The 17,935-nt window shown below is 40.8% G+C and overlaps 1 protein-coding gene across 2 annotated transcripts in view; it reads left to right on the plus strand.

Annotated features, from left to right (window-relative positions):
• LOC140727870 (transcription initiation factor TFIID subunit 4-like) overlaps positions 1-17,935 on the plus strand; it is a 126,357-nt gene that overhangs the window by 79,335 nt on the left and 29,087 nt on the right. For both annotated transcript variants that reach the window (XM_073045749.1, XM_073045759.1), the window contains one exon: positions 2,534-2,653. In XM_073045749.1, the coding sequence (XP_072901850.1) occupies positions 2,534-2,653 (120 nt within the window). The remainder of the gene's footprint in view (positions 1-2,533; positions 2,654-17,935) is intronic.

Consider the following 17,935-nt stretch of genomic DNA (forward strand, 5'->3'; position numbering starts at 1 on the left):
GTGGTTACAGATTTGCAAAGGCCTTTTCTGCCCCATATTGTCCAAGTATCTTGAGCACTCCTGAGAAGTTAATTGCATAAGTCTTTTTAAAAAAACATTTGCATATATCATGCAAGATTTGCTGTGGAGATATGTATAAGTAATTAGATTAGCACATGTACATTGAAACATACACTGAAATGTGTTGTTTGTTCAGCGACCAACACTGTCCAAGGATGTGCTGGTGGCAACCTGCAAGTGTCAGCATGTTTCCAGTGCCCACAACTTACTACCTGTACATCTTTGGAATGTATGTGAGAGGAAACCAGAGTACAAACTTCTTAGACAGAGGAGGGAATTGAACCCCAATCACTGGCGCTGTAAAATATTACTCTACCGTGCCACCCCTGCTGTAGGACTAACCCTGCTACTGTTTCAAGGATAGAGTATAGACATGAATGGCATCCTGATATGCTGTGATTTTTATTACTCCAATATTGTTTCTCTCAGTTCTCTCAAAATTTGAGTAATTCAATCCATCAAACCTATGAAAGTTCTTGGAATAATCCCAGTCCCCACCTTTCCTATTCAGCCTATTCTCTCTCTCTTGTATCCACTGACTTTTTCCTGATTCTACCACCAACTAACATGCAGCAATTTAAGGTAACCTATAAACCTTTTAGGATGCAGGAGGGAAATGAAGCACCTGTTAGAAACCTACTTTACCCCACAGAACATACAAACTCCACATAGACAGAACCACAGGTCAGGGTTGAGCTCAGGTCACTGGATCTGAGACAATATCAATTAGTTGCACTACTGCTCTCCTTTCAATCTTCCTTGTCTTTTTTTGTTGCAGGCTGCACACTGGAAGGACTGAACTAGACCGCTTTCCCATTAAAATGGGGGCAGTATAATTCCATTTCCATAAATCAGAATTACCACGGCTCCTGAAGCAGTTGTTCACCCAATCAAATATGGTACCAGCTCAGAGTAAAGCAATTGCATTTTCACACTTTTCCAACAACCTTCCAAATAATTCTATAGACCAATTACCTTCTGAGGTAGTAATTGTATCTCACTGCTGTGAGCAGTGAAATGTAGATGATGAAAAGTATTTCTCACCTCAAAAGTTAATTGCTTTTATTTTCCACGGATGTTGCCTGAATGAGTTGTCCCAGCATTTTCTGTTTTTATTTCAGATTTCTGTGTCTGCAGTTAGCATTCCAGATCTTTTTTAACCTCTTCATATCCCTTCATACCAATCTCCTTAATCTCAAACTCCTAACAAAGTTGAGCAACTGGTATGTCTTTTTCATAGTTGCATCAAGGTGCTGAGCCCAAGACAGATTGTCACCCTTTCCACCACTGACCCCTCACTGAGGATTGGTGTATGTTCTCCCAACTTCACCTTCCTGAAGTCTACAATCAATTCCTTGGTCTTTTTGACTTTGAATATGAGGTTGTTGTGAAAGCAAACCATTCAACCAGCCAGTCTATCTCACTCCTATACAAAACGTCTTTGGTATCTGAGATTTTACGAGCAGCAGTGGTAATATGTGCAAATTTTTAAATGGTATCTGAGCTGAGCAGCCTTGAGTGTAGAGAGAGTTGAGTGGTGGGTTAAGCACACATCCTTGTGTTACGCATTTTTTTTATTGTCAGCAAGAAGGAGATGTTATCACTGATCTGAACTGACTATGGTCTTCCAATGAAGAACTCAGGAATCCAGTTGCAGCAGGAGATAGAGGCCCAAGTTTAGAAGCTTGGTGATTAGTACAGTGGTGTTGAATGCCAAACATTTAACTACCTGATTGGAAATGGCATTAACTAACATTGAAACCCGTGGTGACTTTGAATCGCAAGATGCAGCTATGTATACTGAGGCTGCCCTCTGTTAGAAAGGTGCAGAACAGGAAACGGCCTGGCTCAACTTGTTGGGAAATGGGTTGCTGTATTTATACAGACAGTGATTGTCTCCTCAGTGTGAAAGTGTACTTTTATTTTTCTTGGGGGGAAAATTGTGACCTTAGGCTGACCTTGCAAGTACATGGATCTATGCACAACATTCTCCAAAGCAGGTTATTTCCCTGTCACATTGTCAACTGTTTGGGAGGTGCAGAGGAGTGTTATTCTGTTATTCATGAGAGGGACTGAAGAAGGTGGAGCTCCAAAGCTTGAGGTAATGTGAGTGACCTTTAAAATCAAGAGGACTGATGTGGCATGGTGGTGACATTTTCACATTAGGGGAAAGGACTTAGTAAAGCTAGGGACCATAAAAGGTCATAAATAAATCTAATGGAGAATTCAGAAACAGACTGAGAGAATGTAACGCACACTTCCGCAGTTTATCATTCCAGGTGAGTAGCAAAGTTCAAAGAGGATAAACTCGAAGGAGAGAGTGAAGTGAGAATGCCATTGGATAAAGGAGGCTAGGAGATATCCTTGGTGCATTAAGATGATATGGATCATTTTGCCAAATGAGCTAATTCTGTGTTGCATTTTAAAAAACTGACAGTTTCTGATGTTAAATCAATTCTTGCCTTTTGACTAGATGCAACAATTGGAACTTGCACAGTTGGCACAGCGGGAAGCAAATCTCGCAGCACTTGCAGCCATTGGACCAAGGAAAAGGAAAACCCCAGATTCACCAAGTCTCGGAACAGGAAATGAGGTACAGAACAGAATTTGTCACCATTTTTCCACTGGGATACATCCCTTGTGATCAGAATCACGTACAATACGGTACAGGGCCTTCAGCTACTATTTCCGAGGCTTACCTCGTTTAGTTCACTGGGATGCAGATTATTGGGCACAGGGGTTTTATCAGCTTTTAATCCCATTCATTTCACCAGCACTCTTTCTCCCCCCTTCCCATACTAATTTCCTTTAATTCCTCTTTCTCATTAAGTTCTTGGTTTACTACTGTTTCTGGGTTCTATTATATCATTTTTCCTCTAGTCAAAGACTGCATTTCTTTAATTGTTCAGTTATTTCTTTTTACCCCATTATTATTTTCCTGACTGCAAGGGACCTATATTTGTCTTCATTAGTCTTTGAAGGCAGAATATAATATAAATGGTAAGATGGAGGAGGTAAATGGTAAAATGTGGAGGATCTGAGAGATCTTGGAATCAGTGTCGATAGGACACTCAAAGCTGCTACGCAGGTTGACAGAGTTGTTAAGAAGGCGTAAGGTGTATTGGCGTTCTTCAACCATGGGATTGAGTTCAAGAGCCATGAGGTAATGGTTACAGCTGTACAAGACCTTGGTCAGACCCCACTTGGGGTACTGTGTCATTTCTGGTCACCTCTACAGGAAGGATGTAGATACTATAGACAGAGTGCAGAGAAGATTTACAAGGATGTTGCCTGAATTGAAGTGTGTACCTTATTAGAATAGGTTGAGTGTACTTGGCCTTCTTGGAGTGACAGAAAATGAGAGGTGACCTGATAGGGGTATATAAGATGATGATGATGGGCATTGATCATGTGGATAGTCAGAGGCTTTTTCCCAGGGCTTAAATGGCTAACATGAACGGGAATAGTTTTAAGGTGCTTGGAAATAGGTACCGAGGGGATGTCAGGGGTAAGGTTTTCACACAGAGTGGTGGGTGCATGGAATGTACTGCCGGTAGTAGCGGTGGAAGCAGATACAATAGGGTTGTTTAAGAGCCTCTTAGGTAGGTGCATAGGTATGTGGTAGTCTCTAGGCAGACTCCTCTAGGCAGTCTCTAGAGGAGGTTACATGGTTGGCAAAACATTGTGGGCTGAAGTGCCTGTAAAGTGTTGTAAATTTCTATGTTCGAAGTTCTGTTTTTCTTTTCACATGTACAAGTTTTTACAATACACTTTTATGGTCAGTGCAAATTTACTCTTGTCTGTTTCCCCTCTCAAACATGTACCTTTTAGGGGAATTCTAAAAGATGTATGGAACCTTCTTATTCAGTAATCTTGCAATACTTCGTCTTTGGATCTGATTTAGATAGACAGCACTGTAATGGGTCCTTTGGCCCACAAAGTTTGCATCAACCACCCATTTGCACTAACACTACCAAATCCCATTTTATTTTGTCCACCTTATCCACTATTTCCTCCCACCCATATTCTGCTACTTGCCCTCACTTTTAGGGGCAATTTGGAGCAACTAATTAACCCTCCTACCTGCACATCTTTGGGACATGGGAAGAAACCCATTCAGGATAACCATGCAAATTTGTTGCACAGTGTGCCTGAGATTAGAATTAAACTCAAGTCTTTGGCGATTGGTCTGCTAGCAATTCCACGCTTATTTCTCTGCATCCTTTCCAATAACACAGCCCTTAACTTTTTTGAAAGCTAAAATTGGGTGGTTGTTCCTTTTATATTTTCACTTCAGCAAATAATTCTTTCCTCAATTGTTAGCAATTGTCATAATGCCTTTTCAATGAAGCTCTCCAGCCTGCCATAGATAACATGGTCTTGGTTCCTTCAGCTTCTTTTCTTTAAATCCACAGACCTCAGTCTTGGATCAGACAGCTTTATGCCAAGTTAAACTAGTTCCATCTGTCTGTGTGTGATCCATATCCCTCCATTCCCTGCTTGTGGCGTACCTATCTATTGTTTTTTGCTCCAGGCATCTTCCACTGTATATATGTATTTTTTTAGAATCACTCATCCCTAAAGCAACCTGCACAAGAAGTTTATTAATTAATCCCTTTGCATTGTATAGCTCTCAATCTAGGCACTAGCTTGTTCTGTTGTTGGCTTCTCAACAGACTGGTCTTGCAGTGTACAGCATACGCCTCAGATAGGAATAAAATTGGAGTTGATGTGGCATTTAGAAATCAATTCCTCTTCCAGTTTTTTCAGTGGTTTACCTCATATAAGGCTTTCCTGAAGGAATAATGGCATTAGAAATGTTTCAGAAATGAATTGTTCATGTTGGGTGTCATTAGTTATTAATTTACATTATAGACCTCTCTGAGAATATAGCTCATTCACTGCCCTAAATATTTGACAACTTGCAGTTATTCAAATGTGATCTTCCTCAACAGTGTTATTTGTGAAAATGCATCTTAGACCATAAGACATGGGAGCAGAATTAGGCCATTGAGCCCATCGAGTCTGCTCCACCATTCCATCATGAAGGATCCCAGATCCCACTCAACCCCGTGCACCTCCCTTCTTGCCATATTTTTTGATGCCCTTACCAATCAGGAAAGTATCAATGAAATATACCCATCGACTTAGCCTCTACCGCTGTCTGTGGCAGAGCATTCCACAGATTCACTACTCTCTGGCTAAAAAAAAAATCCTCCTTATTTCTGTTCTAAATGTTGCCCCTCAATTTTGAGGCTGTGCCCTTTAATTCTGGATAACCCCGCCATAGGAAACATCCTCTCCACATTCAGTAAGTTTCAGTGAGATCCCCCCCGCATTCTTCTAAGTTCCTGCGAGTACAGGCCCAAAGCTGCCAAACGCTTCTCATATGTTAACCCCTTCATTCCCGGAATCATCCCGGTGAACCTCCTCTGGACACTCTGTAATGACAACACATCCTTTCTGAGATATGGGGCCCAAAACTGTTGACAGTACTCCAAGTGTGGGACTAGTGTCTTGTCAAACCTCAGCAGTATCCCCTTGCTTTTATGTTCTGTTCCCCTTGAAATGAATGCCAACAGTGTATCTGCTTTCTTTACCAGAGTCAACCTGTAAATTAACCTTCTGGGAGTCTTGCATGAGGACTCCTAAATCCCTCTGGACCTTTAGTGTTTGAACCTTCTCCCCATTTAAATAATAGTCCGCACTATTGATCCTTTTACCAAATGCATGATCATACATTTCCCAACACTGTATTCCATCTGCCACTTTTTTTGCCTATTCTTCCAATTTGTCTAAGTCCTGCTGCAATCGCATTGCTTCCTCAGCGCTACCTACCCCTCCACCTATCTTTGTAACATCTGCAAACTTTGGCACTACGCCATCAATTCCATTATCCAAATCGTTGACAAATAATTTAAAAAGTAGTTGTCCCAGTACTGACCCCTGAGGAACACCACAGGCACTGGCAGCCAAACCAGAGAGGGACCCCTTTATTCCCACTCACTGCCTCCTGCTTGTCAGCCATTCCTCTATCCATGTCAGTATCTTTCATGCAACACCATAGGCTTTGATCTTGTTAAGCAGCCTCATGTGGCACATGATCAAATGCCTTGGCATCCACTGACTCTCCTCTGTCCATCCTGCTTGTTACTTCCTCGAAGAACTCTAACAGGTTTGTCAGGCAAGATTTCCCTTTACAAAAACCATGCTGACTTTGACTTATTTTATCATTGGTCTCCAAGTACCCCAAAACCTCATCCTTAATAATAGACTCCAACACTTTCCCAACCACTGAGGTTAGGCTAACTGGCCTATAATTTCCCTTCTTTTGTCTTCCTCTCTTCTGAAAGAGTGGAGTGACATTTGCAATCCTCTAGACCTCCAGGACCATGCCAGAATCAAGTGATTCTTGAAAGATCATGACCAGATGCATCCGTTATCTCTTCAGTAACCTCTCTCAGGACTCTGGGATGTAGTCCATCTGGTCCAGGTGACTTATCCACCTTAAGACCTCTGAGATTGCCGAGCACTTTTTCCTTTGTAGTAGCAATGGCACTCACGCCAGCTCCCTGACGCTCACAGACCACTGGCACACTGCTAGTGTCCTCCACAGAGAAGACAGATGTAAAGTACCCATCAAGTTCATCTACCATTTCTTTGTCCCCGATTACTACCTCACCAGCATCATTTTCCAGTGATCCAATATTAACCTTTACCTCCCTTTTAGTCTTTATATAACTGAAAAAACTTCTAGTATTCTGCTTTATATTATTGGCTAGCTTGCCGTCATATTTCATCTTTTCTCTTATGGCTTTTTTTTAGTTGCCTTTTGTTGGATTTGAAAAGCTTCCCAATCATCCAACTTCCCACACACTTTTGCTACCTTATATGCCCTTTACATAGCTTTAATGCAGTCCTCAATTTCCCTTGTCAGCTACGATTGCCTTCTTCTGCCATTTGAGAACAACTTCTTCTGTGGGACATAACTATCTTGTGCCTTGTGAACTATTCCCAGAAACTTCAGCTATCTCTGCTCTGCCATCATCCCTGCCAGTATCCTCCTCCAATCTACCTGGGCAAACTCCTCTCTCGTGCCTCTGTAATTCCTTTTATTCCATTGCGATACAGATACGTGTGACTTGTGCTTCTCCCTCTCAAATTGCAGTCTGAATTCAATCATATGTTCACTGCCTCCTGAGGGTTCCTTTACATTAAGCTCCCTAATAAGATCTGGGTTATTACACAACACCCAATCTAAGATAGCCTTTCCCTAAGTAGGCTCAAGTGCAAGCTGCTCTTAAAAAGCCATCTTGTAGATATTAAAGAAACTCCCTCTCTTGCGATCTGACACCAACCTGATTTTCCCAATCCTCTTGTATATTGAAGTCCTCCTTTAGAATTGTGTCATTACCCTTATTACTTGTTTTTCCAGCTCCCTTTGCAATCTCAACCCCACATCTTGGCTTCTATTTGATTCCCATAATCTTTTTTTACCTCCACCCAAAAAAATTCAACATTCTTGACCATATGTCACTTCTTTCTAAAGATGCAATTCCATCTCTTACCAACAGAGGCACACCACCAACTATGGCCTTCTTTCAACCACATTTCAGTGATGCCCACAACGTCATACCAACCAATCTCTAATTGCACCATGAGTTCATCCACCTTATTCCAAATGCTACGCATATATAAATACAGCACCTTCAGTCCTGCATTATTTGCCCTTCTGAATGTTCCCTCTGTGGTACAGTTTTACTCTTTGCTCTGTCTGCATTTGTACCCAATCTTTGGCTTGTCCTTCCTTACATTCATGTTACATCTATCATCTATTCGTAAACCTGCTAACTCAGCTCCACCATATTAGCTTAAACCACTCCCAACAACTGTAGTAAACCTGCCCGCAAGAATTTCGGTCCTCCTTGGATTCCAGTGCAACTCATCCCATTTGTATTGGTCACACCTGTCCCAATTATCCAGAAATCTGAATCCCTATCCCCACTCCAATTCTTCAGCCACGCATTTATCTTGCCACCTCACTCTATCCTCACTGCCACATGGCACAGGCAGTAATCCTGAGATTTCTACCCTTCAGGTCCTGCTTCTCAGCTTCCTTCCTCACCCCCCATGGTCTTTTTTCAGGACCTCCTCTGTTTTTCTACATACGTTGTTGGTATCCATATGTACCATGATTTCTTGCTGCTCACCCTCCCTTTTCAGGATATTGTATATATTGTGTTTATTTTATATGTCTATGTTTTCATGGCTAGGTCCTTCTTAGAATCTCTTAAAACAGCGCTTTGAAATAGTCAAGCTAATTTCAAGTTAAAACACCTTAACCAAAACTTAATAGATTGGCCAACAAAATTAAAGGAAGTTTCTTTCTCTGATTGAAATCTTTCATTTTACACTTGACCTTTTGTGAATTTTTTTTAGGCTTTTGTTCCAATTCCCACTCTATTTCTGACCAGTTTTGAACAGCATTTCGCTAAAAATAGCTAAATTGGTATACCTTGTTCTCTATTTTGAAGAAAGACTTGTGCTAACATGGTAACTGGATTTGTGTGACCTGATTTCTTTTGCTCATGTTCTCAGTGTGTTTATCTCCTTCCTTGGTTGTTTAAAGAACTCCCAAAGAATCATTTTAAATAAATTTGCCTTCTGCTATGGTAAATTCTACACCAGTTGCTGCTTCACATGAAGGATAGATCAAAGAAGTAATTCAGTCTGTACCTTCCACAATATTTGACACATCATGGGCCGTAGCCAACATAATGGCTTTTTCCCAATGACCTATTTGTTTAATACCTCCTTCCTTCTCTGGGTCAGGTAACTGAATAGTAGTCAGTTGAAAACATTCATCGCTGTTATAACTTGGGACAACTCATATTCTTCTTACTGGGCTCAGTAAAGTCATTCCCAGCTCCTTACTGCTACCTCATGCAGAGAGACACCAGTCACCTTAGATGTTGCCTTGCTCTCTGAGATTAACCTAGCTGCTTACTTTGTAGCTTTTTAATCAGAGTTCTCTCATGCACTCTTGCCTGCTGATTTATTTACAGATGTTCCTGTTTCAATTTCCACATAAATTACCTTTATCTAATGTTTCATCTAACAAGCACTCTTTGCATTTCAGCTTTTGACTCTCTTGGATGCCTATGCCCTGTGATAGCTCTTTAGAGTCTTGGGACTAGTTTACACGGATTTAGTCTTCCTTTTGTTCTTCTGGTCATTGATTAGTTCAACAATGACAGTTAAGTTCTTTATCTTCTCTCCATGGCCAGTAAATATTCAAATGTCAGAATATTAATCTGAATCTAAATGTCTGCCAACTCTCATTGGACCACCACCTAAAACTTTCATCACGTGAGTGATCATATGACTACATGGAATACGGAACAGTACAGCACCGAAACAGGGCCTTTGGCCCGCGACGTTGTGCAGAGCTAATTAACTACCTAACTCAATGAATGCTTTCTGTCTCCATTCTCTATGCATTCATGTGCCTAAATAAGAACAATGTCTCCCTTCGTAGTTTACATAATGGACAAAGTTGTTTATTGAAAATGAAAAAAGAAATCTTTAGTTCAATGTCAGTCTTAAGATTCTTGGAGATTTGACAACTCTACTGATTACAAACTGAAAGCTGTCCTTTCTATAATCTACCTGCTAGTGTCACTCTTTATCTAGCCTTAGAAATGAAATAATTGTGAAATATGAAGCATTATTACTGAATGGATAGCATACTGCAGGGAAATCTTGTTTGAATTTTCAACATTTAAAATAGTGTTGCTTCCAGTATCATAATTCTTGGATGCATCATAAATTTAGGAGCAACTGCACAGCGCTGATCATTTGCTCCCCTCTCAAGTTCGAGTCAATACTGAACCATGTGCAAATTCTCTTCATTGTGAAAGAGTTAATCGAGAAACCATTAACTGCTTTAGCCAGAGGTCTGTTCCACATTTCCACTGCTCTGTGGGAAAAATATATTTTTTTCTAATCTCTTCGCTTGCCCAAGGCCAACTAATTTTATATTCGTCCTCTAGTTCTGTGTGCTCAGTCCAAATGAAATAACCTGCTTACATCTACATTATCCATGCCCCTCAGCATTTAAAAGACCTCGATCATCTTCTCTTTCTCCCACCCCCACCAGCTTTTTTTTCCAAAATCTAAAGGGAAAACCATTAGTTCCAACAGTCTATTTCCTTACCATGAAATGGGACCAAAATCTTGGAATTATTTTTATCCTGATTGGCAGATGGATGGTTGGTGTTGTGGGAACAGAGAGCTTTTAAAAGCAAGGTTGCTACAAAGTAAGTATCATTACCGTTAGCAGAGATGACAAAGGATAGAATAACTTGCTTTAGCATGACCTCTTATCCCAGTTAGCTTTCCTACTGGGATTGTGTTGAAGAGAATGCTTTTGAGGATCATAATTCAATCGCTGCCTCTTTTTTTACTGCCTTTTGCAAACAGGATCTAAATCTTGTATTCTGAGAACAAATCGTGTGTTTGTTCTACATCTTTCACTATTCATTAGTGACTGGTATTTGTCTGACCTTATATTAGATTTACTTCCAAAGGAATATTCGTTTGGAAGTTAATTGGTTACTGTAAATTGCCCCTTGTGTGTAGTGCATGGTAGAAGGCTTGGATGTTAATGGGCAGGAAAAAGAACAGATTGCTCTGAGGACAACATTGGCATGTTGAGCTGAATGGCCTTCTGTGTCATAATAGATTAAATGAATAAGTTGTCCTCTTCCAGAATAAGCTTTGCCAGCTCACTACTGTTCATTCACTTGGTTTAAAAGCACCTAGCCACCTAAAAGTCAGTCAAGTTTGTCTGTGCACAAGTACATGCATCAAAATCGGGATATTATCACTAACATATGTCATGAAATTTATTGTTTTGTGGAAGCAGTACAGTGCAAGTCACGAAAATTGCTCTAAGTTACAAAAATGATTAAATACTGCGAAATGAGGTAATGTTCATGGACTGTTCAGAAATCTGATGAAGGGCTTAAAGCTGCTCTTAAAGTGTTGTGTGTGGGTCTTCAAACTCCTGTACTGATGGTAATAACACAGGATGAAAAGCTTACAGCAACATCATATAGAACAATATAACACTGCACACTTTCCACAGCTTTCACATTTCGTTCTAACCCTCACTCGTCCATGTGCCTATCCAAGTGTTTCTTTAATGATTATTAATGTACTTGCCTCACCCACTTCTTCAGCAGCTGTTTCCATTTACTCACCACATTCTGCATGGAAAAAAATTGCTTCTCAGATCCTCTTTAAATCTTTCTCTTCTAAATCTGTACCCCCTTGTTTTAGATCTTCTTATCTTGGGGGAAAGCTTTATTGCCCACCTTATACTTCTCATGATTTTATAAAGCTCTATAGAGTTATCCCTCATTCTTCTATCCCAGGCACATATGATTAGAGACACAACATTCACAAGAAAAACATTAATACAAATTATACAAGGAAAAACACAGAATAAAAAGAAGTTCATTATAGTAATAAAAAAAGTTCAGGAAATTATAGGCCAGTGAGTCTTACTTCAGTGGTTGGTAAGTTGATGGAGAAGATCCTGAGAGGCAGGATTTATGAACATTTGGAGAGGTATAATATGATTAGGAATAATCAGCATGGCTTTGTCGGTGACTAGTGGTGTGCCTCAGGGATCTGATCGTGATTTTTATAAATGATCTGGATGAGGAAGTGGAGGGATGGGTTAATAAATTTGCTGATGACACAAAGGTTGGAGGTGTTGTGGATAGTGTGGAGGGCTGTCAGAGGTTACAGCGGGACATTGGTAGGGTGCAAAACTGGGCTGAGAAGTGGCAGATGGAGTTCAACCCAGATAAGTGTGAAGTGGTTCATTTTGGTAGGTCAAATATGATGACAGAGTATACTATTAATGGTAAGACTCTTGGCAGATGGAGGATCAGAGGGATCTTGGGGTCAGAGTCCATAGGATGCTCAAAGCAGCTGTGCAGGTTGACTCTGTGGTTAAGAACGCATACAGTGTATTGGTCTTCATTAATAGTGGAATTGAATTTAGGAGCCGAGAGGTAATGTTGCAGCTGTATAGGACCCTGGTCAGACCCCAGTTGGAGTACTGTGCTCAGTTCAGGTCGTCTCATTACAGGAAGGATGTGAAAGCTGTGGAAAGTGTGCAGAGGAGATTTACAAGGATGTTGCCTGGATTGGACAGCATGCCTTATGAGAATAGGTTGAGTGAACTTGGCCTTTTCTCCTTGGAGCAGTGGAGGATGAGAGGTGACCTGATAGAGGTGTACAAGATGATGAGAGGCATTGATCGTGTGGATAGTCAGAGGCTTTTTCCCAGGGTTGAAATGGTTGCCACAAGAGGACACAGGTTTAAGGTGCTGAGGAGTAGGTACGGAGGAGATGTCAGGGGTGAGTTTTTTATGCAGAGAGCGGTGAGTGCGTGGAATTGGTTGCCGGCAACAGTGGTGGAGGCGGATACGATAGGGTCTTTTAAGAGACTTTTGGATAGGTACATGGAGCTTAGAAAATTAGAGGGCTATGGGTAAGCCCAGTAACTTCTAAGGTAGGGACATGTTTGGCACAACTTTGTGGGTGGAAGGGCCTGTATTGTGCCTGTAGGTTTTCTGTGTTTCTATAATTGTGACAGAGAGCACTCAGTAACACATTCGTTATACACCACACATTGCCTTGTCATTCTGCTGTCGCCACGCTGAGTATACACACTTCAATGTCTTCTCGCTGGTATATTCTAATAAACTTTCTATTCTAATCTTTATGGTGCCTTTCCCGCCATACACTTCAGAATATCTCATTTCTTTGTAACAGAGATGTGTATATGTTTGTATACTGTATTCAAGGTAAATACTTCTGTTTGTTTTGTAATATGATTGTAACTACATTTTGGGGTGCATCATATTCTAATTTCACGTGTAGTGTTAAGTTAACTTTGTGGGTAATTTAAGATGGTATGACCTGGTGCCTCAATAGCAGAGAGGGATCAGGACTGCTAGGAGTTCAAACTGGTCAAAATAGTACAGAGTTATTATTGTGTTTTTTGAAAGAGATCTTTTGTAAATATTGCCAGTTTTCTTTTTGCTATTTTTGCTAGTTTGATCTTTGACACATCTAATAAGCACTGTTGTACTAAAGTGCTAAGTGACTTCAGCCATTTTTTGTTCTTTGGTCATAATCTAGGTACCCAACAGTCTTGCAAAATGGTCATAATGTTGCAATGATGAGGTAGTGGTTAGGCTTGTGTACACTGATTCAAGAACCAAATGATTGAAAGGAAGTAACTGTTCTTGAACCTGGTGGTGTGTATCTCTGCTGATAGTGGCTGGTGTGTTCATTGATATTTTTAACCTCTCACTTTGGCAGTTTGAGGTACCAACATGCTTCAAACAGGATTTAATTATACTAGTGCCCAAGCAGGACATGCTAATCTGCCTCGATGACTGTAATCCAGTAACACTTAGATCCAGAGTGATGAGGTGTTTTCAGAGGTTGGTGATGAAGCACATCAACTCCTGCTTGAGAAGCGACTTAGATCTGCTTCAGTTTGTTTACTGGAGCAACAGGTCCAGAGCATATGCCATCTCATTGGCTCTCCACTCAACCCTTGAATATCTGGGCAGCAAAGATGCATATATCAGAATGCTCTTTATCGACTACAGCTGAACATTCAATACCATCATCCCCTCAAAACTTGTCAATAAGCTCCAAGACCTTGGCCTCTATACCTCCTTGTGCAGTTAGATCCTGGATTTCCTCATTTGCAGGTCCCAGTCAGTTTGGATTTGAAACAACATCCCCTCCACAATCTCTATCAGTGCTAGTGCACCACAAAGCTGTGTGCTTAGTCCCCTGCTCTTCTCACTTTAAACTTATGACTTTGTGTCTAAGTACAGTTGCAATCCCATATTAAAGTTTGATGACACCACTGTTGTTGGCCCAATCAAAGGTGGTGATGAATCAGCATATAGGAGGGAGATTGAAAATTGGGCTGAGTGGTGTCATAACGACAAACTCTTACTCAGTGTCAGCAAGACCAAGGAGCTGATTATTCACTTTAGGAGGAGGAAACCTGAGGTTCATAAGCCAGTCCTCATCGGAGGATCATAGGTGGAGAGGGTCAGCAACTTTAAATTCTTAAGTTATTATTTTGGAAGACCTGACTTGGTCCAGAACGCAAGTGAAATTATGAAGAAAGCACAGCTGCGCCTCTAGTTAGGAGTTTATCGAGATTTGGCATGACATCTAAAACTTTGACAAACTTCTGTAGATGTGAACTGGAGAATATATTAAACACCAATGCCCTTGAACAGAAAATCCTACAAAAAGTAGTGGCCCAGTTACCATGGGTAAAGCCCTCCCAACCATTGATCACGTCTACATGGAATGCTGTTGCAGTAATCAGGGACAGCCACAACCAGGACATGCTCTCTTCTCACTGCTGCCACCAGGAAGAAAGTACAGGAGCCTCGGGACTCACACCACCGTGTTCAGGAAGGGTTACTACCCCTCAATCATCAGGCTCTTGAATCAAAGGAGATAACTTCACTCAGCTTCACTTGCCCCATCATTGAAATGTTCCCACAACCAATGGACTCACTTTCAAGGAATCTTCATCTCCTGTTCTTGATTTTTATTACTTATTTATTTTTTTATCCTGATTATTTTCTCTTTTCTGTTTGTATTTGCATAGTTAGTTGCCTTTTGCACATTGGTTGTTTGTCCATCTCTTTTGTGTGAGGTTTTTCATTGATTCTGTTGTGTTTCTTCATATTTACTGTGAATGCCTGCAAGAAAATGAATCTCATGATAGTATATGGTGACATATATGTACTTTGATAATAAATTTACTTTGAACTTGGAGTAAATCACAAACCAAAAAATCCTGTTAAGGATGGAACTGTGAAATAACAAAAGATGCAGGGAACACCCAGCATTCACTGCTTTTATTCCAGCAAAGCAGTTCTGTATCATCAGTCCCTCGGACAGTTATGTCCAAGATGTCCAATGGCAGGGGTTGCCTGAATGAGGTTCCACACATAAAATCTCTCCTTTCTGTGGAACTTCAACTGTCATTACTACCTTCTGTGTTCTGTTTGTAATCAACTTTATATTCATTTGTTATTGGTCCCCTGATTCTACTTTTTGAGCCTTGTCATGAATCTGTGACTTAATGCCATGTCCAGGGCCTAATAGTAATCTTCTAATGTCTCATCCTTGATCCCTTTTCAAAGAATGTGCTGATACTGACCAAGTGTGACTTTCCCTTTGAAATCTATATGACTACTTTGTGTTTCCTGCTACTAGTTTTTTTTCCATCTTTAAGGGTTCCATTCAATGATCCACGCTACTATTTGATGAAGATTTTAAATTCTTGGTGTGATAAACAACTTTGGGAAGTTTGTAAAGCACTTAGCAGCCAATCAGGTACTTTTGAAACACAGCTACTGTTCTCATGCAAGAAAATGAACAGGGACGTTTCCCTTTGTTGCACACAATAACCAGTTTTTCCTTCGCTGCTGTCTGTTTGACTTTGCTGTGTGCACATTGCTGTATGTCAGTGATAATGTTGTTTGCTTTTAGAAACATTGTGCCACAGCTATAATAGCTATAGTTTATTTTTTCCCCCTCTTTTTAAGCTTGCACTCCTGTCGTAGCATTCTGCTGTTACCTAATTGCATACATTCTAATTTTACACTTTAGCATTTAAAAGAAAGGCCAGTTCGCTACTCCGCACCACTGCCTCTTTCTTACTGCAGTACAGAAGGAAGCCGTGCGTCCCACCTGATCCATGCTGGTTCCCACCAAAACAATCCCTATTGCTGCTCATTTCCCTGTGTCACTGATACTAATTCTTTCACATAGCCATCAACTTTACTTGGATTATTTCCTATTTAACAGCACTAAGCACTAGTTTGCAGTGACCAATTACCTTTTTAGCACTATCCTTACATTGTGGAAAGAAACCTGAATACAGAAGAGAAACCCCACACAGCTACAGGGAGAACAAGCAAACTATGCAGATGGCATGAGAGGTTGCAATTGAAGCAATGTTGTTGCTGTTGTGGTGTGAGGCAATAGTTCTAGCCCCACTGATAATAGTTCCTTGAATGTAATACTGATTCCAAAAATGTTTTTCCATATGTAGAAGACCTATTATCATAACTGCTGACATTCATACTAGCACCCCTACGAAAGCTTGAATCTTCCCCATAATTTGTTCTTACCACTGTCCCAAGTTCATCAAAGCCAACTTCCGACCCAAGTTTTGGTCCTTCTTGCGTCTTCCCTGCCCTCCTGGGCATATTTTTGTGCTTAAAAATGCAGGTAAAAGTTAATGGCATGCTGATATTTGGTGTTTAGTTTGCTGTAGCGTCCCTATTCTTACTGAGTTTTCTATGTCATGGCGCGACAGAGTGTCCAGTGGTATAACTGCACGAGCAAGCTGGGCTTATTAGCCTTGGTTGGCAACTAGCCAAGGAGGACAACAACTCTGATTCCAGGCCCAGGTAGATGGAAGTCATGGCCTTGCCAGGCCGTCTGTCTAGATGAAGGAAAACTACGATGCTCAACCTAAAGTTGGCACAGTTTGTTGTGCCATTGTGGAACATCCCTAGGCCTAAAGAGTGGAATCTGTCCACGCGCACTGATCCTCACTATAAACCCATGCAGTGCAGGTGAAAAGAAAAAAACCCTACAGCAATGGAGAAGGCGAAACAATCTTCCCTCTGGATCTCTGCAAGCGAAGATGCAGCCAACCATCCAGTTTACTGTACAAAGCAATTTACCTCAAATAGTCTGATAGAGTATGATTATGTGACTAAGAATCCTGTGGTTAGGTGTGGATGCAATATTTACACTTAATGAGATTTCTTTGTCAATTTACCAGACTATGTTTGTTAAGCGTTTATCAAATGTTAAGCTACTTCTATCGTCTAGTTCTTCATACTTCTGGAAAAACTTGTTTACCAACCATAGAGATTACAGATGCTTGATGAAGTGTCTTGGCCAAGAAATGTAAAGTGTTCATTTTCCTCCGTAGATACTACTTGATCCACTAAGTTCTTCCAGCATTGTGTGTGTGTTGCTCCAACATATCGTGATTGATTCCAGTTTGATTTGTTGCTGGAGCTTGGCACATTTCTGATTTAATATGCCAAAAGAAAAGAGGTATAAAATACCGCCGTCCCTCAGTGTCCGCGGGGGATTGGTTCCAGGACCCCCCACAGATACCAAACTCCGTGGATGTTCAAGACCCTTATACAAAATGGCGTAATGTTTGCATATAACCTACGTACATGCTCCCATATACTTTAAATCATCTTTAGATTACTTATAATACCTAATACAATGTAAATGCTATGTAAATAGTTGTTATACTGTATTGTTTAGGGAATAATGATAAAAAATGTCTGTACATGTTCAGTACAGACGCAACCATCGTAGCTCTTCTGGGAAAGCTGATGCTACCTCAGCATCAGCCGATGCCGATTCTCCTGTGATCTTTTAAGTTCTTGAGGCTTTAGTGCTTTACATAGCTAGCCAGCCGTCCCTTACTAGCCTTAAACTCCTTCCTCTTGCTCACAGCACAAGTAACAAACAAATGAGACGCGAGGCGAACAATGCTCAAACAACAAGTGCTGGAAAGAGACTGAGGATCTGTGAAATGGTGGGAGGCTACAACAGGGTATGCCTACAGATCACTTCATCCGCGTGGATTCAGCATAGTGCTCGTCCATTAAAATAAAATTACAAACGAAGCCATTGTGAAATGGACTCTGGACATGTTGCCTTTAATTCTTTCGCACTAAGTATGGTGATTCTGCACAGAGGTGAT

Source organism: Hemitrygon akajei, chromosome 1 (genome assembly GCF_048418815.1).
Source record: "Hemitrygon akajei chromosome 1, sHemAka1.3, whole genome shotgun sequence".
In the NCBI taxonomy this organism is placed as follows: domain Eukaryota; kingdom Metazoa; phylum Chordata; class Chondrichthyes; order Myliobatiformes; family Dasyatidae; genus Hemitrygon; species Hemitrygon akajei.